This window comes from Lepisma saccharinum, chromosome 6, assembly GCF_977018435.1.
Source record: "Lepisma saccharinum chromosome 6, izLepSacc3.1, whole genome shotgun sequence".
NCBI classification, from domain to species: domain Eukaryota; kingdom Metazoa; phylum Arthropoda; class Insecta; order Zygentoma; family Lepismatidae; genus Lepisma; species Lepisma saccharinum.
In genome coordinates this window covers 43,769,760-43,795,178 of record NC_139234.1, presented here as the reverse complement: position 1 = coordinate 43,795,178, position 25,419 = coordinate 43,769,760, and the positions used below count along the sequence as shown (strand labels likewise).

The 25,419-nt window shown below is 36.0% G+C and overlaps 2 protein-coding genes across 5 annotated transcripts in view; one reads left to right on the top strand and one right to left on the bottom strand.

Moving 5' to 3' along the window:
* The window catches only part of LOC145988718 (uncharacterized), a 363,608-nt gene that overhangs the window by 63,866 nt on the left and 274,323 nt on the right, over window positions 1-25,419 (top strand). The gene's annotated exons all lie outside the window — the stretch shown is intronic.
* LOC145989375 (uncharacterized) lies at window positions 131-25,335 on the bottom strand. Its single transcript, XM_083124718.1, has 8 exons — window positions 25,217-25,335; window positions 16,463-16,626; window positions 15,896-16,057; window positions 10,202-10,330; window positions 7,526-7,704; window positions 4,895-5,166; window positions 2,770-2,906; window positions 131-325 (listed from the first exon to the last, which is right to left on the bottom strand). Exons 2-8 carry the CDS (start codon window positions 16,616-16,618, stop codon window positions 254-256), a joined length of 1,107 nt encoding a protein of 368 aa, XP_082980844.1. The 5' UTR covers window positions 16,619-16,626; window positions 25,217-25,335; the 3' UTR covers window positions 131-253.

Below are 25,419 nucleotides of genomic sequence, written 5' to 3'. Positions count from 1 at the left end.
CATCACTAATTATTAAGCCTATATTTGAAGAAAATAAGAATAGCATGAGATGACAGCTGTTCGAGTTTCTTTATTCTTAACATTACATTTTATACCATAACATTCTGTTAGTTTTCATAAAACACCACGATTGCAATGAAGACAGGTTTCATAGAACACCACAATTTACAATGAAGATAAGTTTCATAGAACACCACAATTTACAATGAAGACAGGTTTCATAGAACGCCACAATTTACCATGAAGACAGGTTTCATAGAACACCACAATTTACAATGAAGACAGGTTTCCTTAGTTTGCCAGTCTTAAGGCCATATTCCTCAATCTGAAAGAAATGAACTAAATTAGTTGATTATTGCACTTTGGGATCATTAAGTAATAATTTATTAATTTTGAATTATTCTTGAAATTTAGTTTCTGTAATACAACCCACCAAATGAAACTTATTGTTGAAGTGTCTACATAATTGGGATAATTTTTCCTTGTATGTACAATGCTTGCATTGTTGAATTACTTCTCTTGTAGTTTATGGTTCTTACAAGTACATAAACACAATTTTCGGGGTGTAAGGGGTGCTCCTTTCACATAGTGCACCCAATAGTCAAACTCACTTCCACGTAGTACACCCTGGACTTCAGACTAATGAGGCTCTGGCGACTGGCCCCATGGCCTGTATAATTCTGTGTCGTCCTGTGTTTTGTCCTTGTTTGTGCTGAGCACCCTTTTTAGCTAACCAAGGTAAGGAAATTTTAGTTTTCAGACACACTTTCATTTTTGTTATGATAAGGGGCTGGACCCGTATAGTGTGACAGGTGCAAAATAGCCTCAATGCTGATGCACCCAAAAAATGTTAATTCAAAATAAACACAATTTTCAATGTGACATTGCAGGAGAACACATACTCCCTTCAATAGACATTTATTCTGGTTACATTGAAAATATTGTGTATGTGCTTGAAATAACTATACAAGAGAAATAATTGGGACAGGCCAATATTATATTGATTTGATTATTTTAATTACACCAGTAGTGATGTAGTGTAAAGATATGAATATTAAACTGATAGTTTCAACAAAAATGGCAAAATTCAGTTCCAAATCTGAATTTTAATCTCCTTGATAAATGTTTTAATAATAATAATTTAGCATGCACAAGATATATACATCAAAGAACTTTAAGCAAAAACTTCAAGTTCGATTAGGACTCAAACCCAGGTCCCTTCTACATGTGTGTGTTTTATGTACAGTCACGGACACTGCCGGCTTGTAACGATTCCATTGAAAGTCAATGTATTCATTATAAGCCGGCAGTGTCCGTGACTGTACATGAAATTGTCTCTGTCTGTGCTACTACAACAGAATCTGATACCTTTGAAACTCATATTCTGTCGATGTTGCCTAGTGTACAGATAAAACTTTGCAAGTGATAAATTAGCCGAAACCAGGGCTGGCTTGGTAGCTCAGTCTGTAGACGGTAGATCAAAAACCTGGTTTCGAGTCCCTATCAAGCCTGCCTTTTTTTTCTTTCTTAAACTTCTTCATATTGGTCTAGTATTAAGAAATGTATCCTGCATAACTGAATAATTAGCACTCATGTCTTGACCCAGCATTAGGAAACCAATTATAGACACACTGGATAGAAATAGTAGATCTTGGTCTACAAAACCACAATACCAGATGATTGCACATCACCCAATGATGCGTACCAACAAAACTCCATGCTGTAACAACCTCCTGAGAGCAAAAAGAGCTTTTGTGATCAGTGTACTGAGGCTTATTGCTACTGTTATGTGGCTTTCTAGAGCTGAGTCTGATACTTCTTCTTTTCAAGTACCCCCTTTGTACTTGTGATGCTGTGTCATCTCTGAAATTTTTGGAACACTCACTGGGGTTGAACTTATGAAAGCGCTAACCATTTATGTATGCAGGAGGTGATGGATTGATTTGGTTTATTTTACTTTGATTTTCTGCCACTTTTGACTAATCACGAAGATGAGGAATGATGTGATGAAATTGATGAAGGAACACTCACAGAGAACGCCCGTACCCAGGCCAGGATTTGAACCCAGGATTTATGGCATTATACAGGGTGTCTATTAGTCAAGAATGTCAAGAAGAAGTCAAGAAATCAACGGGTAAGTCAAGAAAGTCAAGAATTTTTGCTATTTTTTTACAGTATAGTGAATTTACTGTACTGGGATGTGATAAAATTGAATATTTGGAAATCTAAAATTGTGTTGAGTTGTGGTTAAGATATGCATACTTTGTTCTTAAGAATTACATTCTTGTGTACGTGAAGTTTGGAAAAATACTAAATAAAGTAATGTGACCATTCCCCATTCAGCATGAAGTCTGAAGCATTAACTTTTACATGCATTAATAATTAAAGCAAGTCTAAATCTCTTGTTAAAAATACAGCTTCAGTTTTCATCTTAACCAACCTTGTGGTAAGGGTTTTCCATTGAATAAAAATATATATTTTCTTAATTTCTAACTATACCTAAGTAAGGGTTTATTAAATAAGTGTTAAGAAAAAAGGGGGGAAGGTAAAAAAAAAAAGGAAAGAAAGGTCAAGTAAAAGTCAAGATTTTTGGATTTGTTATCTTGGTAGACACCCTGTTATAAGCATGTCGTGCTAACCACTCCACCATGGAGGTTGGCACTATGTAGGGCTTTACTGCTTTTTTTAATGAAAAATGTGATGCAAAATGTTTAATTTTTGAGGTACTGTGCATATGAATTAACTTCATAATGTATGTAACTCTCATACCTGCAACAAAGTACGTAGTCCATTGATAACTTTTCCAAATACCACATTATTTCCATCGAGTGTAGGCAATGCTTTGAAACTTATTCGAAACTTGGAGTTGTTTGTGTCAGGTCCTCTGTTCACCATAGATAAAAATCCTAGAAAAAAATATAAAAAATACATGTATAATCAGAACATTCTGCAGCATAATTACTCACACATCTACAGTATTTGCTTTTCTTGCTCAGAAGGTATCATAGTTATTAAATCTAAGCTGTATCAACATTCTTTCATGTGAACTATTTGTTCAGAGCTGTCTTTCTTGTGATTGAATTATTTGTCTCTTGAGGTATCAAATAAAATGTGTTAGGGAAAAATATCACCATAACGTAGCTCTTGCCTGTTTGTTATAACTGCTAACTGTGATAAAAGAGATTGGAAGGGGCAGGGAATAAAATAGTAGTTCACATTTGTATCTTCCATCAAAAATGTGCAGCGCCAACATACAGCCTTGTACGCTGTTTTTTTCTGATTGAATTCGGCAATATTTTGCATAAAGATGTTCACATCATGGAAAAACGAAAACAGGCATTTTGTGTCTTGTCATAAGTAAAATTTCTATATATTTCATCACTGGGGAATGTCATTATGTACAGGATTCTAAAAATTACATTTGTTTTTCATACTTCATGTTTTCACTAATTGTGAAAATTTGATGTCCCTACCTATAACCATGTAGCTGCATTAACTTTGTATTGTGAAGCATGAGCTAGAAATATGGAAAAGTAACATCTACACAACAGAGAGTACCTTGTGCATACTTTCATCCTGTAAACATTCACAATGTATATATAAATATATATATAAAAAAAATATATCTAAATTATGTATATAACAAATCACATGCTTAGAAATTCTATAAACACAATAGCAGGGTTGTTAAAGGTTCAGGAATTTAAAATAAATTCAATTCCAGTCCAGGAGAGAAAATCAGCAAGAATAAATGGGTTCTGTACTGTAAAGAACTTTTTTTATCTGTAAAGTATTTCAATTCGGTTCAGGAACTTTTTTTCCGGATCAATTTGAATACGCTCCAGGAACCTTTTTCTGGCTGAATTTAAATTCGGTCTTGGAACCTTTTTTCTGGCTGAATTGAAATTTGGTCCAGGAACCTTTTTTCCAGCTGAATTTAAATTTTGACCTGGAACCTTTTTTTCGGCTGAATTTAAATTTGGTCCATGAATCTTTGTTCCGGATCAATTTAAATATGATCCATGAACCTTTTTTCTGGATGAATTTAAATATGGTCCAGGAACCTTTTTTCCAGCTGAATTAAAATTTGGTCACGGAACCTTTTTTCCAGCTGAATTTATATTTGGCTCAAAAACATTTTTTTCATAATGTTATATTGTAAATAAAGTAGGTGTCAGATGTAATTTATCCACCATTTATTGTTTAGCATCGTTTGCTATTTATAATATACAGTAGAACCCCAACTTTATGATCCCAAGTGTACATTTTCCTGCTTTATACACTTCACTTTCCTGGTCCCAGTAAGCAACATGTTAAAAAAATCTTGTTTTTATATTTTCACGTTGTTTCATTACAGCCTTCAAAAGTACTGTATATTTAATTTTTAGTAACAATTAATTCTCTTGAAAGGTAATGTAAGGAATCATATTGTTCTCATAATAAAATAAGAGTCATATGACATTAGATTGTGTTTGACCATGAGGTTGATAAATGGTAATATTTTTTACTTTACAGCAGTCAATTTTTGTTCATAAATTGTGCAAATATTATTTACAAAATAACATCCTTATAGTGATATATGAATGTATCGTTATAATTCAAGATCAGCACGAGTCAGAAAAATCATGAATATGGCATTTTCCTCAATTTAATGAATGCTGTGTAACATCTGATAGCATTTATTAGTGCCACACTCCATTTGTGATGTCAGGAACCTCACATGAGAAAACATGTTTCACCTTTGATAAACCCTTCCTAACAACATACCCTAGAAAATAATTTAAACTTCATGCTAGGGACCAGGTAGCAGGCTTTAAATGAGACATGGATTGTCATTAGGTGTGTTCTATTTACACTTGGAATGCATTCAAGAATTGTTTGAAAAAACACTTACCTGTTCCAGAATGCTTAAGTTGAAAGTTTTCATCTTCAAACGTTTCACCATAAATTGAACATCCACCTAACCCATTGTGATGCGTAACGTCACCGGATTCACATAGAAGCTCTGGCAATATTCGATAGAATGGGCAGAACTTATAGCACAGGCAACTCTCCCCGAGGCAAAGTGCACGGAAGTTAGCTGCCGTTTTGGGAACTATGTCATCATATAACAGAATCTCCATTCTTTCTAAACCGTAACCTCCAGCCACAATATCCAAGAAGCATCTGAGATTTGAAAACAGACATGTTAGGAACATGTAGATATATATTTAAAACAGAAACAGAGAAATTATAGTATGATTGACTGATTCATTGATTGATTTAAAATTTGTTGGTGTGTCGGCATATATGGTCATTTTGCATCCTTCAGTGTATATGAGGAAATAGCCCCTTAAAATTTTAAAGCATGGGGTGTAAGAATCTCCTTGAGAATGGTTAAAAGTGCAAGATTGTAAAGGGACCTGCATAAGACAAACACAACACATTAAAAAGTAAGGGTGGGACAGATTAATCGGTACTCTATTTGTATTGGCCGAAACAGGCATATCGGTTTATCGGTAAAATTAACAGTTATTTTACCGATCTCATATATATATATCTATAAATATCTTATAACTCTGTCTTGTTACATTTTTTATGAATGATCTCCATGCCCTACTTTTTTAAAAAGTAAGTGTCTAAATATGCAAATTCTTTTGTGTTGCAGTCACCTCAAAACACACATTTATTAAGGAGGTCAATGAACCACTCAAGTTCTTCAGGGACCATTTGGAATTTTGTATTGGATCGGTTGAATATCAGTTATCGGTATCAGCTAAAATTTCATATCAGCCCATGCCTATTAAAAAGTAAGAGTTATCTGAAAATTTCATCACAGACTGTGGAAGAGACCAGTTCTTTGTAAAGAGCTAAAAACATTTCTTAAAGCTATGTCGTCATCTGCCAACAATGATGACAAACAGTTGGGAAGAGGAAGGCAAAACCAAGATTATCTAGCTTCGTAATCGACTTAGAGGTTCACTTACAAATGCAGATTGAGGAGAAATCCAAAATGTAGAACTTACTGTTCTATTTGTACTAATACTCACGTGCATTTTCACAGAATCAAAATTAATGTGCACATTATGCAAAACTGTATCTCACCCCTTTAGAATACTACGTACTATTTTTTTAAATTTTGGGCACCCATGCTCATGTGGTGTTTATTGAACATTGTTTTTCTAAATTTAACGAACTTTTGACATCAATTACTAATGTTTGTGTGTCTCAAATGGGAGTTGTAATAATACTAGATAATAGAGTAAATCATATGTTGAAAGTTTGTCTTGTGGCAACATATATCGTGGTAGTGTTGGGTGGAACAAAGTGCCCCAAAAGAAAGAATAAAAGCTATTTTGAGAAAAAAAGATTTACTGTATTATTTTGAAATATACAACAGTAAGTACGTGAAATTTCAAGAAAAACAGTTGTAATTGGGTGTTAGTTTCACACACACACATTTGAAGAGACTGAATCTGTGTGTAAAAGGAAGAACACTGGATAAGAACATGTATCTGATGAGTGTGTGTACAGAATTACGGAAGTGTTTACAAGAAGCCCACAAAAATCCACTCAACATGTAAGTTGTGAGTTGCAGCTCAGCAACGGTAGATATTATTCACAGAAGGTGAATTACTACCAAAAACTGTGGAAATATCTTTGCACCATTGAATCAGCCTTCACTTCTCCAACACACAATACACCTTCTGCTGGTCATTCGCCATTTTTCCACACTAGCGATCCTGGCAGAACAGCGGCAAAGCAGCATAAGCGTGCCAAGTGGGAATAAAACTTCCATAGTTTTTATTTTCATTAATGCCTTCTTTGATATTCTATCACAAATAATTATGTCATAGTAACTGTATAAAGTTGTTTCATTCTTTTTGACTTATTCTGTATATATTAGAGCATGGTCACAATGGATCCAGTTTTGGCTGATGGTGTATATGGCATAAAACAAGAAGCACCATGTAAATAAGTGTGAGCAGTCACACTGGTGCCGAGTTCCTGTGGCATGCACAGCTGTGTTTCACCAACCACTGAAGTGGAACCAATCATTTTGTTTGTCTTGGCCAAAAGTGTAGTTCTGTGTGCATTTTATGCCTGATTTCTTGCATTGTTCGTATGGCAACAGTGGACAACGAAAAGTTTATGGGGTTGAGTTACAAACTAACTACAATTGGTTGCACAAATAACAAAAATAGTCCAAACTTTCATTAACTCGCTGCTTTCACCATCTCAGATAAATTTTCTGTAGGGTTTTCCAACATTACCATTTCATTGGCCATATTGATACTTTCTGCCCATCAAACTGACTGATTTTCTTTATGTAATGTGACCAAACACATCGTCAGACTGAGCAGAACATGGCAGTGTAAAAGTTCGCCCGAAACCAGATGCAATGTAGCCACATGGTAATATTTGTTTCCAGTGATTAACTTATCAGATGTATCATAATGAAAGCTTTTATGGTTGTCGTTATTCATTTTTTTTCATTAGTTACTATTCTCTACTCTTAGTGGTGGAATGATCCATATGTAGATACCTTGTCCGAGGTACATGCAGGTCTCTTCTTATTGTTGGAGTTAGTACTGGTCTGTGGTTTTCTTTGGCTCCACTTTTCCTTTTCACCTTCCAGATCAGGGGATACCTTGCCATTCTTTGCATTTGTTCTTCTGTTTTCTTAAATTCATCCAGAAATTTCTTTGTGCTATACCTAGGTGGCTTCAACAATAAAATGATATACAACAATATGATTTTTAGTGTGATTAATATGCATTAAACTATTATTTTAACATATTGTTCCTTTATTTATAATGCATTTGTTTATACAACACACAAGACTAAATCATTGTCATTATTGCAGGCCTTTTTTATGTTGTTATTCTATGACAAAATGACTAAGATGTCATAATTTCTGACTTGCACAAAAATTGCAGGTATGACCTATAACTGATTTGTAAAATACCCTTTCAATCTTGAATTAGAAGGCTTAAGTTAAGATGTTCCATTTTAAGCACCTCCATATTTGTTATTTCAGTATTGTATTTTGTATACATTTGTTTTATTTTGCATAGTTTTGTCTACCATTTTTGATCTCAACAATAAGGATGAGTGATGATGAAATTAAGTTGATGAAGGCACACTTGCAGAGAGACACACATGTCCATGTGAACCTGGAACCTTAGGTAGTGAAATTGTGGATCAACTATTCAATGTGCTTACCCACTGAGGCAGGAGTGTTTCATTGTTGTTTACTGAAGTTTTATCGAAATTAAATAAATTTTTCAAAATCTTGTAGGTATACGTGACAAAAACTTGATGATAGTAATATTTCTTACTTGGAAGAAATTAATTTTTATGAGCCAGTTCTGAATTATTTTTCTAAGGCAAAATCATATGTGACCCTACTGCCATATCAAGCTAACCATGCACAGAACTCAGTGTGTGTACATAAGCTCAGCAGACAAAAAATTAAACACCTCGCTTTGTAACTTCAGAGACCAGTCAATGGTAGTGCACAAAAAATTGGCCAACAAATAGCTGTGTTGTTGCTTCGATGTTTATAGTTTAATAAGCAGTGGTGGTTTGGTTTGTTGGTTGGTCAGGGAAAATGGGTCATCCTATAGGCATGACTGAGTGACAAAAAGGGGTAATTGTGTTTTGCCTAAGGACACAGATTAAAAAAAAAAAGTTGCTAAATTTGCCATAGTGTTGATACTGGCATACAAATCTGCCAGATATGGTGTTCCTCTCAGTCACTGGAATTGTAGCAGACAGATGATTCTGATCGACTGGGGATGGGAAAATCTGGACAAAATTTTATCCACATATTGGATAATTTTCCATCCAGATGTATGGATTATCAAGATATCTAAATTATCTGGTTATGTGAATTGTCCAGGTTGTTCAGATATTTGGATTATCCAAAGTATCTGGATATCTGAATGTGTGCATTATCCAGACAGTTTTATCATTTGTCTATTTTTCAGGCTATCCACATATTTTTTTCAATCTCTGTGTTCATATTTCACTACACAGATTTTCTACAAATCCTTCATCAAAACTGTTATCCAGATATTCAAATTATCTGGATATCCAAATTACCTGGGTATTCAGATATTCCAATATCCAGATTATCTGTTACATCCGAAATGGATATTGGATAATTTGAAATCCGGATATCAGTTATCCTGATATTGTAGCCATTCCTAATAATGACCATCTCAATGTGTCATGCATTGTGGTTGTAAACTGCTTTGCAAACAAGCAATAATTGGTTCAGGCAATCAGTGCAAGTTCCTGACAAGTCATTTTGGAACTCTCCAAAGAAAACTGAAATGAACATTTGGAGGTGGGTACATTGGAAAAGGCTCTTGATAATAGTTGCACATAAAGTGGTGTGTTTATAGTGGGCATGGAGGCACAATTAATGGTGACTGGAAACTTATTATCTGGTTAGATGAGTCTCATTTCTGTTTGTAGCCAAAAAGTACATCCTATATCGTATGATGTTTTCAATGAGACCTGTGTGCAATGTGCTGTTCAGGCTAAATGTGGCTCTGTTTATGTTTTGAGGATATTTAAATTACTCAGAAATAGGTTGAGGTGACAATGCATTTAACCAGAAAGGTTACATCAAGATGCTGGATGAACTTTCATACCTTGTCTGCAGGATGGAAGAAAGGATGGTTATCGTTATGTACCAGGATGGCAATTCACATGTTGAAGGAGCTCAAACTATGTGTGATTGGTTTGAAGAACTTTCTAGACATTCGACGCATCTTGACTGACCCACAAAATCACCACATTTAAACCTGATTAAAAATTTTCTGTACCTTTTTAAACACCGAATAAAGTGCCAGTGATGACATTCGCAAAATCTGGCCAAACTGTAGGATCGATTGTTGTACAAGTGGATAAGTAGTGATGTTTGCTAGACGTAGAAACTCATACAGTCTTCTTCATAGCAAATTGTGTTTTTTTTAGTCTCATAGAGCTGTCATGTTTCATGATGTACATTTATTTAGCACATGCTCTACCTGGGCTTGCTTGTTTATGTAAGATTATGATTCTGTTCTCTTATATACTTCTTACTTTGATGATTAGTACAAAATTTACAGCTTTCTGGAAAACCATTGACACAAAATTTTTAAATGACAAAGGGTCAATTTTTTAAAAATCTTGTTATTGTAGTTTTTTCATGAGCAAATGTTTTTACCTCATCATTGAGTCTCTGTTGCATCATCTTGTTCTCTTCAGTCAATCTTAACAAAGCTCTTCGCTGGTTACGTACCCATGCTTCACGAGTGTAATTCTTTGGCTCTGGTTCAAGTGTGCCTAGGCGTCCCTGTGTGATGGAAATTTATAAGTGAAAGTTAAAAAAATAAGTAAAGTACTCCCCTGTCCTTTGCACCACACCATGAAGGCATATACATGGGCGTACCCAAAAGAAACCAAACTAATTTTGGGTGAAACCGAACTAATTTTGTGGTGGGCAGAGCTTTTGTAGTATCGCATTTTGCTGCTAGGAGCGCATAGAGCGAACCTTCCTGAGTCCGTAAGCCGAGTGCTGTCGCTGAAGCAGGTCAGGACAGTTTTCGGCAGAGTTTAGACTGACAGCTGTTTTGTGTGATCGTCGGTTTTGCAATGGCTGATTTTCGGGAACAGCGTGCGGCGGTGAAATTCTGCCTTTTGCTCGGAAAGAGTGGAACAGAGACTCTTGAAATGTTAAAAACGGCATACAAGGACGATGCTATGCGGAAAACTCAAGTGTTTGAGTGGTTTTCCCGTTTCAAAAATGGTGAAATGTCAATTGATGACAAACCTCGTTCTGGTCGTCCTTCCACGGCCCGAACACATGACCATGTTGAAAAAATTTGTAAAATCATCAACGAAGATCGACGACGGACCATGAACAAATTGTGGAGCTGTCGAGAGTGACTTGGAGTTCAGTGCAGCGAATTCTGACAAGATGATTTGAGAGTGAAAAGGGTGGCTGCCAAATTCGTGCCACGACTGCTGACTGCTGAACAAAAACAAGGTCGCGTGGAAGCATGCCGTGCTTTGAAAGAAGAGTCCCAAAATGATCCAAACTTTTTTTCAAAAATTATCACAGGTGACGAAACGTGGTGCTATGCTTACGATCCCGAATTGAAGCAACAATCAAGCCAGTGCAAGATTTCACGTTCGCTGCACCCCAAGAAAGCTCGTCAGGTGAAATCAAACATTAAAACAATGCTGCTTTGTTTTTTCGATGTGAGAGGAGTCGTCCATTCAGAGTTTGTTCCGCAGGGTCAGACAGTTAACCAGGCTTTCTACTTGGAAGTTTTGAAACGATTGCGCAACAGTGTGCAGCGGAAGCGGCCCAATTTGTGGCAGTCGGGTGACTGGTTTTTCCATCATGACAATGCCCCGGCTCACACAGCCCTGTCTGTACAACAATTCTTGACCAAAAATGGTATGACCCCTGTTCCTCACCCCCCCCCCCCCCCCCGACCTTGCCCCGTGCAAGTTTTTTTTGTTTCCTAGAATGAAAGGAGACATGAAAGGAAAGCGTTTTGCTGATGTTGCTGAGGTGAAGGAAAAAACGACAGAGGCGCTGTCACGCATCACAAAAGATGACTTTAAAAAATGTTTTGAAAAATGGAATCAAAGATTGGACAAGTATCTTAATGCAAGTGGAGAGTACTTTGAAGGGGGTTGAAGGTTTGTACTTAAATTGTGAATAAATAAGTTCACAAAAAAAATAGTTCGGTTTCTTTTGGGTATGCCCACATAGGGGGTTGTAGAGTTAGGACCCCACACTTTCTTGACCACGGCAGAAGGTGGGAGTGATGTGATCAGTACCATGCTCCTGGCTACCTTTAACCCCCAGAGTTTCCTCCAGGTACCCACTTTGTATGATGCTGGGTGGGTGCCGAAGACACTTGAACAGGTGGAAAAAATTCCGGTTCTCCTCCACCAGGGATCGAACCTGGGTCTCTCGCATGGTAGTCATATGCCGTAACAACTGAGCATTTTCAGACATAAAGTAAATGGTGTTTATTTAGAAATAAATTATTTTCCACTGAATATGTAGTGTTTTTTCTGAAGATCTTTAATTGTACTTGAGGTAAGAAAGAATGCAAGATTTGCACTTTTTTAAAAGTTCTTTTGTAATGTAGATGTAATAAATTTGAAGTGGAGCTCTTTTATTCCAGAAAATCAAGGTAATGTTCATTTGCATTGTAATCTGATTCAAGAAGAAAAAAGGTTCTTGCAGAGTTTTTGAAACTTTGAATTTTTCGTGTTGCACATCTTCCAATAATATTCAGAGGAAATCTGTCTAGACAAAATATGACTTGAAACTTCCTCGTGACATGTGATGAGTAGGTTCATTTTAGATCTCAAGTAGTTGATAAGATTAAAGAATATCTAGATTGTATTATAAGACATTTGAATAACTCTAGACTCTTACCATAATATTAATGTCTGAAGTACTTCATGTTATTAGTTAAATTGGCTTATTTATTAGCTTATTATTAAATTGGCCAAATAAGTCACAGCCAAATAGTTGGCACTCTCTGGCTACATTTTATGTTCCGTATCTTGTTTCACCACATCTAATGCAAATGGCTGAAATTTAGGGTCAAAACTGACTGATATTCAATTTTGAAGGGAAATCAATGTATAGGATATATATATATATGTTTTTAGTAGGTAAGCAATGAAATATCAGAGCTATATATTTTTTAGAGGAAACATATACATCCAAAGTTTTAGAACAAAATATTTGAGCTCTGTTACTGGTTTCCGCATTGAGTTAAAGCTCTCTTAAAATGTTCATTTTTCTCAAAATTTTGGCCCCAAATATATGTCTGGTTGGAAGGGTCTTCCCAATGGCATAGTGGTTATGTCGTTACTTTGTAATCAAGGGGTCCTGGGTTCGATACCCAGTGGAGGCACATACTGGTTCCTATCCCACTTTAATAAACTGTAGGTCCAGTCTCGATTAACCTTCCGTGCATAAAGTGGACTTAAAACTGAAATCAAACCAATATCTGGTTGGGAACCTAATAAAATTTGATATTTACTGCATAAAGAGGTACCTGTAAAAAATTTCGAGATTGATATTACATGGATAACAAAGTTACAAGGGGAAGTTTGACAAAAACAGGCAAATTTATGTTATTAGTTACAATTATAATTATTTACTTTTAATGAACTATCATGCAATTACAATTATTGTACGTAATAACCCATTGACGTCATGTTTAATATCTTCGGAGTTGACCAAGAAATTGTATTTAAATTTCGTCGTACGGCAGTTTGGAGTGCAAAAATAAATTAAAATAAATTGCCTATATAAAAGTTGAAAATGTTAAGTTTTCTAAGTTTTCCATAAAAACCAAACTTCAGATCAAAGGGTTGAAATGTGAGAATATATAAGCTTTATTGGCTCAGAACTGTGTAATAATCCAATATTTTTCTGAAAATTATCTCTAGTTTGGGATATGTAGAAAACGAGTTTCAAAGGAATATTAGCATTGAAAAATCAAGTTTTGATCCTAGTGTCGAAATAGCAGATTATATGCATTTTGAGAGGCTAAATATACATAAAAACTCGAAAATGACTTATAAATTTAAATTGGTTACTAAACTGCGGAAAATGTGAAATTTTGATGCCATAATGGCAGCTGAGGAGTGTGTCATACAATAAAGAAATGTTTTTTTTCTTACTCCACACAAACACATCGTGTAGCTCCACACTGAAAGAATTTCAAACGTCACACATTTGGACTTCGTTTTAGAATGAATGCAAGTGACATCTATGAGCTACACACTGAAATATGTGCATTTGTATCAAGCAGTGTAGCATTGTGAGCTGAGCTCATCATACGACATAACATCATAACAGGTTCATGTGAGTCCTGCTCGTCATATGACGTGAATGGGTTAATTAATTGCAACATACGAATGGCATAGTAAGCCTGTTAGTAGCTATTATCAATGAAAAGGTGTGTAAGGCTGTGTGTCAAATATTTGCTGCTGAAACTTTGGATGTACATGTTTCCTATAAAAAAAATTATAGCTCTGATATTTCATTGCTTACCTACTTAAAGAAATATATCCTATACATTGATTTCCCTTCAAAATTGAATATCAGTCAGTTTTGACCCTAAATTTCAGCCATTTGCATGAGATGTGGTGAAAAAAGATGCGGAACATAAAATGTAGCTTGAGATGTACTGAAAACAATGTTTTTTACCCCAGATTTCTATAAATTTTCTTAGCTGAGTTATCATAATTATCGCAACTGTCTGCATAGGCCAAAAATGTTGCAAGTCATGATACAAAAATGGCCGCCATTTTCAAATAAAGTCTAGTTTTAGAAAAGTAATACCTGTTTTGAACTACCCTTGTACAGGGGTTATGACGACAAACAAATGAAAATTTTTAAAAATTGTCGAGCAACCAGTGCTGGACCATTTGGTACAGATTGATCCTGAAATTTTAGGCAATGTCCAAAAAATGTAAAATTTTCGTTAGAATGAATAAAGAAACCAAATTTTTATTTTGTGTAGAGAAAGAGCATGTCTTTGCAATGATTTTCAACATCAAAGCTTTTGGTTCCATCATACCCACACGATGAAAATGCAGATTTTCGTAACCTAGTTTTCCCACCACAAAAATTAGGCTACAAGTCCATTATTAGTCTTTTTATAGGCACTTGTCGGTAGAGGCACAAGTGGTTCAGATCCCACTTTAAACTGTAGGTCCAGTCCCGATTAGCCTTGCTGTGCATAAAGTGGACTTAAAGCACCAACTCAACAACAACAACAACATATAGGCATTTGTACATTTTTTTGAGTTCTGATGTATTTTTTTCTGAAATCCTCATTATTCCATTGAAATGTGTCTAAAATTTCAAGGAGATCTATCTGATCATTGGTTAAGGAGAAAAGAAATAAAATGTAAGCAAGGTATCTTGTGTGTAGGGTCTCAATTGTGCAGACAACACTGATTTAATGACATTTCAATGTGCTGTAAAATGAAAACCGTTTGAGATAGAGTAAAAAAAAAATAGGGTGTTTCTTTTAACCATAAAGGAAGGGTGTATACCAAATTTCTTCGAAATTGAAGATAGTGGGTAACAAAATCTTAGGTTTTTGCATTGATTTGATGTGGAATGACCCAGTAACAACACATCGCAGCAGCTCTATGCTGGTAGAACTGTCTTTATTTTTTTAGGTTCATTTAAATAACATTAGGCTAAAAAACAAAATATCAATCATGGCTGAACATTATGAGTCCACAACAATGTTATAACAGATTACACTGTGTATATGAACAAAAATTGGTTCAAATATTAGAATGTCTATTATTAGACTCTATAAAACTATTGATCAGTATTGGTGATTAATGGGGTGTGGATTTTTGCCTATTTTCATTTGTAGTAAAACATCGGCTTCATGCATTTTTGTAGTATCTATAAAATGTCTATGTTGATGTTTAGTAATGCTTTTTTTTCCTTCTTATTGTAATATTTCACCACTTTGGTTCTCTCCACAGTATGTTGTACAAGGCAATATTTTGTTTTGAGAGTGTTCCTTCATAAATTTAATTGAACCACAATTTAACATTGTTGTCTCAACTGGCCAAAAGGAAAGTGATGCAACGACAAGAAAAATACAACAGAATACAAAAAAATTCAAGTTGGTAATTGTGCGACTGACCAAGAAAATTAATAAGTTAACATTCAATGCCTATTTTGGAGCACTTTTCTTGTAGCTCACTTTTAAGAGCCTATTTTCATATTTTTTGGTGCCTATCATACAATTTCTAGTGCCTAAAAATCCACACCCTACTGATTAAATTGCAACCAATATTTTTTCACTGTTGTCTCTACCCATACTAAATCATCCCTCCTTACCTTAGAACGATATTCAGTGCATATTCCCCGCACTAGTGCCAAGTCTGTTGTTTCTTGAACGGCACTTCTGATGCTTTCTACCTTTGTCCTCAGGAAATTTTTTTCTTTAGTAGCTATTGTCTTTGGTGGTGAAGTATCAGTCATGGACCGTACACTGTTTATCTGTTCAGAAAAAATGTGTTAAATTATTTCATTTAAATATTCGAAAGCACATTGGTTTTTCCTGTTTTGGCTAGTCAGAATTTTAAATTACATTACGAGTTATTAGTTACTTAAATATAATTTTGACATGTTGACATTTTGTTCACTAAATCTTACTTAAAATTAAAAGCCAACAAGGTTCATATTAATATTAATCCCAACAGGAAGCAAAGTAAATATTTCGTTTAAGTAAGCACTGAATACTTTGAATCGTGAAACATTTCTGTCCATGCAAAATGTACTTAACTGCAATGTTGTTGAACTCAGAATTTTTGGTGTAAATTACCTGACAAAACTATAAAATTACAAAAAAAGATTCCATAGTACATGAAAATAATGTTAATTTCATAAACATAATATACTTACAATTTCAGCATGCCTCTTAATCTTTTTCTCGTGCTCCCATTCTGTGCTTGATTTTCTTCGTTTCCTTGTTTCAAATGAAGTTCTATTCTCTTCATTCTCATATGTTGAGGTTTTAGCTGTTCGGATATTTTCTTCATCCCATGCAATTGATGCCATTTTTATCTCTAATAAAAATTACAGAGATACATATGTAAGTAAGTAAGAAATTGTGAGATTGTGAAGAAATGGAAGAATGATAAAGACAACTTTTCAGTTGACTCCCTGATGATTTAGTAGCAACGCCATTGCCTTGTAATAAAGAGGTCCTATGTTTGATACCTGGTGGAGGCACAGTGGTTCAGACCCCATTGTAAACTGTAGGTTCAGTCCCGATTAGCATATCTGTGCATAAAGTGAACTCGGAGCAAAACTAAATCAACAACATGACATTGACATGTTGGATTGTGGTTACTTAGTTGATCTTATGCCAAACTGGCTCTTCATATTTCCTTGTAAGGTTTTGGATTTGATACCCATTCAGAGCATCAGTAAATTATTATGTTTCTTGTCAATTATTTAATTTAATAATCATTCATCCTCGCTGTTACAAATAACCTTGTTGATAGAACACTGAGGTTAAGAAATGAAAAATACAGTACAATGCAATCTTCTGCTCACTTCACACATCCCCGTAGTGGATATAGTCATTGGACAGTGTTATTAGGCGGAAGTTAATATTAATTAATGTGAGTCGTACTGTATACCATTACAGAACATGAGCAAACTGAGCATCTTGTGTAGTAGTTAACATACAGAACCTCTAGGGTGCTTCAAAGACGTATGGGAAAAAAATCTTTGAATGTTTCTTGATCTCACTCCCTTATTTTGTGCCAATATATATAAAGATAATTTGTGCAAATATTTGGTAAAATAGGTTTATACCCGTATTTAGAGGTTGCGCAGACATATTGAATCCGTAATATGTACGAAAATGGGCAACAATGCATGTTTAATAATAGAGCTTGATATCTTTTTTATATCTATAAAAACAAAATATGTATATTTATTACATGAAAAATATGATGACAAATCAAGTAATGGGTTGGTGCATAAGTTCATAGCATTTTATAACATAAGTTAACAGGAATATAATATTTAATTAACATAAGTACACAGATGGTAAGATGAAACATTGTTATTGTAGTCTAACAATAGACAGTCACAGCAACACTCACTCAGACAGTAATGTAGTCACCTCCATTGTCAATGATCATCTGCGAATGTTGGGGAGGAGTTAGATGCCTCGCCTGGAGAACTGCTGTGTTTTCAGTATATGGCATTAGCCTCGTACACAGCACAAATTGTTTGTGAATTGGAAGAAGTCAGTTAGCCAAGTTTCAAGAGCAGCTTCATTAGGAAATACTTCCTACTGCTGCACTTGATTCTCAGTTAAACTCGAAGAGCAGAATGTGCCGGAAATGTTCAACTTAGTCCACTTGACACTTTAATTAATATGCAAAATAGACCAAATGTGCTCAGAATTAGAATACACTGTTTTTTCACGAACACAAAACTACAAAGTGTTCTCACGAACAGAAAACTACAAACTGAGCAATAACAATGGAATAACGGGCAAGGAACTCTTGGCAATGCAGTGTTTCCAACCCATAACAAAACACTACGAACTTATGCACCATACCCAATATATGAAATACATAACATCTCACTCCTAATTTCTAAAATTATTTCTTAACGTTACTTTTTTTACAATCTTGGTACTTTTTGGATGTTCCTGAACGACTTGACAAATACATTATTTCTGCTCTTCTGCCAATAGTTGATCATCGGCTTTTGGTCCTATACTACAGGGTGTCCCACGAACGGCGCAACTGGGAATTAAGAGTGGCATTACTTTGTAACCAAAACCTGTACATACATAAGTCATACACCAAATGTTAGCCCTGTCCAAGTAGATATTTTTAAACATAGAAACAACAAACGGGGTGCAGTGTTGTTCATGCAGTGTTGCCAAATGTAAGTGAAAGTGTAAATTTATTTTTCCACAAAGAATGGAAAATTGCATGTCAAACATTCGTACGGAAATTTGGACGTCGATTTCCACCTTGGGTAGGTGGACTATTTCGCCATCTATAGTTCAGAGAAGAAAACCGATCGTTTTCGCGTATAGCCAATCCTGAAATGCCTCGTAAAGGCGTACCGGTCCAAATGGGTGTTTTAAAAAAATTATGAGGTACAGTGGCAACACTGTTGATGTGTGAAGGCAACAAAAGGTGTGTTTAGTGATGGTCTATGACATGGAAATACTGGAAACAGGAAAAAAAGAAAATGAAAATTATGGTGAAAAAAGTGTTACTTACCTACTCCTGGCAACCATGCAATGCACGTAACAGGCAGTGTAGCTTTACAAAAGATGTTGAAAATGACAACCATTTTCCCTGAGGCATTCATCAACACGTTTTATCATGTTGGAAGCAACTTTATGCAAGTTTGATTGGTTTATATTGCTAATGGCTGTGAAAATGTTTATTTTTAGATCATCAAGTGTTCTTGGGTTATTAATGTAAACTGTTTGTTTCAAATAACCCCACAGAAAAAAATCTGAAGACGTCAGATCCGGGGAGCGACTGGGCCATAAGTTTTTGCTTATAATGTGATCGCCAAAAAACTCTGCCAACATGTCTAAAGTTTCATTAGACGTGTGACATGTTGCGGAGTCTTGTTGAAACCAACAATCACGTTCATCACGTACCAACAGAGAAATAAACTGTGTGATAAGGTCACGATAAACTATTCCGTCAACTGTTGTGTTGAAAAAGAATGGACCGATTATTTTTCTCCGCGAAATCGCGCACCACACACCGATCTTTTGTGGATGAAGTGATTGTTCATGTAAAAAATGGGGATTGTTACTTGACCAGTGTCGAGAATTTTGACTGTTGACATATCCATTTAAGTGGAACCATGCTTCATCCGTGAAAAAAACCTTATCCAAAATATTCACACCATTGTCTCTAATAAAATTTCTAAACCACTGGCAGTATCTTACACGTGCACCTTTGTCTGCTTCCTTCAGTTCTTGCACAGCCTGTACCTTATATGCACGTAGGTGCAATTGTTTGAACGCTCGGTGAGTTGTTGTTTTTGATACACCTGACTGTGCAGCAAGTTTACGAACAGATTTCCTGGGAGATTGTGATATTCTCTGCTCCACATCCTGCAGCACACCTTGTGTCAAAACTGGTGGTTGTCTGTGGTAGGGTTTGTCATTAACTGATCCTGTTTCACGAAATCTGGAAACAAGTCAATATATCGTCGAATTTTCTGGAACACTGTTATTCGGATATTTCTCGCGAAACACAGTTTTTACACTAGCGTACGATTTTGAACAAAAATAATGTTCCACAATGAACACCCTCTCTTCCAAAGAGTACTTCATTTCACAGAACAATTCTAATCTTCCCCTACGAACAATGCGAAATGCACGGCCCAAACAGTTCTGAGTACACAACTAACTGATTCTTTTGTTCTCGTTCGGTGGGCGTCCCGGGTTCGAATCCCGGTCGGGTATGGTTGTTTGTGAATGTCCATTTTCATCCATTTCATCATTTCATCACTCATCCCCATCTTCGCAAATTAGCCAAGAGGCACAAAACACGAAGTAAAATAAACTAAATCAATCAATCAATCAATCGTTCGGTGGGCGCTCTTATCGCATTGCATGGTTGCCAGGAGTAGGTAAGTAACACTTTTTTCACCATAATTTTCATTTTCTTTTTTTCCTGTTTCCAGTATATCCATGTCATAGACCATCACTAAACACACCTTTTGTTGCCTTCACACATCAACAGTGTTGCCACTGTACCTCATAATTTTTTTAAAACACCCATTTGGACTGGTACGCCTTTACGAGGCATTTCAGGATTGGCTATATGCGAAAACGATCGGTTTTCTTCTCTGAACTATAGATGGCGAAATAGTCCACCTATTCAAGGTGGAAATTGACATCCAAATTTCCGTACGAATGTTTGACATGCAATTTTCCATTCTTTGTGGAAAAATAAATTTACACTTTCACTTACATTTGGCAACACTGCATGAACAACACTGCACCCCGTTTGTTGTTTCTATGTTTAAAAATATCTACTTGGACAGGGCTAACATTTGATGTATAACTTGTGTATGTACAGGTTTCGGTTACAAAGTAACGCCACTCTTAATTCCCAGTTGCGCCGTTCGTTGGACACCCTGTATTTCTGGCAGCTCGGTCTCGCCCATCCTCAAATCAATGGATACCTGAGGGCAACCCTCAGTCAAATCAAGGTAGCTTATCTTTCACTTTGTCACTTCTATTGGCCCTATCTAGAGTGGAAGCTAATTTTGGTGTGCACCACAGGCGTACTTATACTTGTCATCCTTTTTTCTCTTTTCTGTGCCTTGGCAGTATGATCCTTGATAATGAACATACTATTTGCTATCATCACTGTATTCAACAGCTTCGTTGCTGGTTACATTGTCTGCTCAATTATTTTCCGACATAACACAGGTAGTCACACTCGTATTAGCACTGGTGGAGGTCCGCTGCTCTTCTTGTTTGATTCTGAGCATCTCTGCCTTCTTCCTCTTTTCACCTCTGTTCTTTTTTAGTAAATGTTCTATCTACTCCTATCATAGAGAACTGTTGACATTTTTCTCGTTGTCTAATGACAAATTGCCTATCATCGTTTATTTTAACCATGCTCATGGCATCAGCATGAGCCATATTGAGCAAGTCATCCAATTAATCAATGGGTGCTATTACATTAGAACGCTGAGTTTTGTTCGTTCGTTTGATACCTTTCTTTATTCTGATCCACATATCAAAAAGTTTTTTTTTTTTTTTTCAGCATAGCAATGGAGTGCTGTTGATAGCAGGTTAGGCATGTGGACCTTTGGCCAAAATAATGCATCTTCTTGTCTCTTATCACAGCTAGTGAGCTCCCTCCAACAATCTTGTTCAGTGATTTATGGTGGTAAGAAAATTACTTAGAACTTGCCGGTTACATGGTAGTTTACTCTCTTTAATTTCACTCTTTTCGGATGTTCCTGACACGTAAATTGTGGTATTGCGACTTGTCGATACACAGAGCGAGAGCCCAGCCTCTGTGGCAGAGTGGTTAGTACTGCACAGGAGTCCCAGTTCTAATACCGGCTTTGGTATTCTTTACGAGTGTTCCTTCATCAATTTCATCATATCACTCATCCTCATCTTTGTCATTAGCAAAGAGCATCTGAAAAGTGAAGTAAAATAAACATAATCAAGCATTCAATCAAACACAGCGTGAGGGAGCTGCCATCTTCAAATACAGTCTGGAAACACTAAATTAGCTGCAATAACATGATATGTGGGGCGGATAAACATACACATAAAAAGAATAGAGCACAGAACACAGCTCACAACTGCGAAGCTGCCTATTTTACACAGGAGAGATTGGAAAATCCTGCCTGCACCTTGCAGTGCGCAGTATGCACAACTACACGACGAGCACCACCTCACGATTGCCCTCAAGATAGTGAGAAAACCAGGACAAGTGGGGAACATCTTAATTCATTAACAGAACAGAAACTGTTTAACTTGTAAAGATGTTATACTTCTAACATGGTACCATTTTTGACTTAATTAATATTTACATTAAGTAACACATTATCCATTACCTTCATCTGTCCATTGTGCTAATTCGCAATAAAAATTGGATGGTGTTGCGTGACCCCTAAATATTATTCGATTGAGCTGAAATTTTGAATTAATCATGTTTATGTACATTGTCAAAAAATGGGAGGGTGAGAGGAAAGAAATTCCAAACTTTATTTTTTTAAGTACCCTAAGAACCTCATTCTATGGCAAAACTTCTTAATTCCTTTTTAACATTTTGGCCATCTTATGATGTATCAAATAATATTTTGGAGTAAACAAGAGTACACACACGTACATGGTAAATTTTAAATGTAATTTTGGTGTTCTAATGTTTGATATATAGTATGTATATGTGTGTGTGTGTTTTTTTTCTTCGATTTCTTCAGGGGTCTCAGGTTTGAGGGTAACAGTTGCATACATCGAAGACACATTTCTTCATTTTTACAGAAGGAACTACTTACGGAAATGAGTTTCTCTAAGGTTTCCAACGTTAGTCGATGAATTTTCTTTCATCGTGGAATCTATTTGACCGGGAAATCATGTATTTTTCAATAGAAATATCTCACCAAAGAACAATTGCCATTGCTTTCTTACGTGAACCAGATGCTCCATACGTTGGATGACGTAACCCCCCTGTCAGTGTTTCCTACACTTTTTTTTTTTTAACTATGCTTGCCTAACCTAACTAAACCTAACCTAACCTTATTGGAATGGTTTGTGGGCCTATCCGTGAATGGTTCGTGGGGCTATCTGTCAGCTATCCGTGCATAATGTACAATTTGCACATGTGATGAACACGATAGTAGGTATTTTTCGGTGAAGAAGGTTGGAAACACTGATATTCTAAAACAAAAGAAGCAATATCATTTGCAAAGTAAGCAATATCGCACCGTTACGTGCGTTTGCTAGCACTTAGAAAAAATGCATTATTTTAGTAGAAAAGTGTTTGTTTTTGTGTAAAAAGCATATACTATATTCCGCAATACACAATTGGTAAGTATGAACCATGCGAAACACAAAATATCTGATTTTAATGTCTCTCCGATCTATGAAACTGGTACTGGTTTGAGTCCTGGTCCGAGCATGGGTGTTCTTTGTGAGTATCCCTTCATCAATTGTATCATATCATCCTTCTTTGTGATTAGCCAAAAGTGTAGGAAAATCAAAGTAAAATAAACCAATCAATCAATCAATTCTTTGATTTCTTCTTTGCTTCCGAGTCAGTCAGAGAGAGGTGGTCCTCTCTGGTTTGTACACGCACTGAAGTAAACTGTTTGCTATTTAAGGCTTACAAAGTGACTTTTGTTGAGTAACATATCATACATATCCCATTCAAACTTATCCCAATAACAGTAATAGTACCAGTTCCATATCTGTTATATCTTTGTTAACCTTAAACTTTAATTTAATTAATACACACATTTAAAATAATGAAAATACTAATAACAAGTTGAATACAGTTATTATGTAATTTGATAAAATTGTATAATTCTATCAGAGAATATACAGTAAACGGGAAAAAGGAAATTCATAACAAAATGCATTGCCATAGTAATTTTATCTTGTGTAAATTTTCAGGAAGAGTTAGCGTTTATGGAGAGAGTACTGAACCGCCTCTCTCCTTTAGATACCAATACTCTACCATGAAATACATATTGAAAACATGGGAACGACACCCTCACCCCTTCAATACCGTATTCGCTATTCAACGACAACTGAACGAAACTTTAACCCTCGATCGCTTTCGCCCTCGGCTTTTCTTTTTGTCTTGTTATAATATTGATCGAGACGCTTACCATCTCAGCTTCACATTTACATCTCCTTTGATTTACACTTTACCGATACTCACCGCCCCTCTCCCTAATATTAATTATACCGATTTCGGTCGACACGAATACTACAAAGAATTATGGCCCGACTACACGTTTATTTACACAGACGGTTCCAAAGATGCCGACCGCGTTGGATGTGCCTTTTATGTCCCTCGATACAATGTTGTACGTCAATTTTCCTTATCGTCAGAAGCGTCTATTTACTCGGCAGAGTGCTATGCCATTTATCAGGCTTTGCTCCACGCTCGTGAAGCACACTACCCGCAAACTTTAATTCTCACAGATGCCCTCAGTGTATTATTTACGATCGCTCGTTGTGGTAAGGCAGCTTATCGTTTGCAACTCTTTCCCACCTTAATTTTACAGGAGTACTTTCACCTCCACCACAACGACCAACGCGTACAGTTCACTTATGTCAAAGCGCACAGCAATCTTAATCCTTATCAAGACCTAGCGGATCTTTATGCCAAAACAGCTGTGGACGTTCCTTCCCCCTCGCCTATCCGACTTGCCTATACTGATCTTTTACCTCGGGTCAAAAAAAAAATTCACTCTCAGTGGGAAAATTGGGTTCATGCCGCAGTGGCAAAAACCACTACTTATAAATGGTTCATCGATAAACTCCCTATTCGACCCTGGTTTCATCACCTAAAAATGCCTCGTGAAGTGATCACTTGTATCCTACGCCTTAGAACGGGACACGTGACCACAAACGATCATCTGGCAAAAATTCACCAAACTCCCTCTCCCAATTGTACCTGTGGAGAACATAAACAAACCCCCACCCATTTACTTTTTCAATGCCCGCTATGGAATACACAACGTCAGGCACTCTTTCACAGACTCCTTCGAAAAAAGGTTCCTTTTCCTCTCTCCTTGCCCTCTTTACTTTCATCACCTTCCCCCTCTACTATGTGGATTCTCTATGGATTTGCTCGACAGTGTGAACTTCGCTTTTGATAGCATCCCTCATCATTGCAGTGTTATAGTGACAGTGAAGTGAAGTGTAACAAAATATTGTGCTGTTCATATTAGTGCGCGAATTTCCAGCCCTCAATGTTTTCAGACCGTTGCCCAAGACTGCTACCATACAAGCAGTGAGGGGCATGAAGAAGAAGAAGAAGAAGAGTTTCAATAATAAGTTAACTTGTGTCTCTCTCACACACATCAGTATGTTTATGTTGCTTGTAATCCATATTATATGGATGTTTATGTTCCCAAGAATTTTAAATCAACACTACATTAAATTACCTTACAATTTTGCTGGCTTTGAATGCATAAAATTACACTAGAGCTTGAATTTAATACACCAAACACTTTGCCTGGAGCATGGCATGAAATTTAGTTCCTTAAGATTTCTTGATTCTTGGTAACTTCTGAAATAATGATAATTAAGTTGAAATGCAAGAATGGTGAAATCCTTACATTGTTAAAAATTTATTGTTATTTTAAGA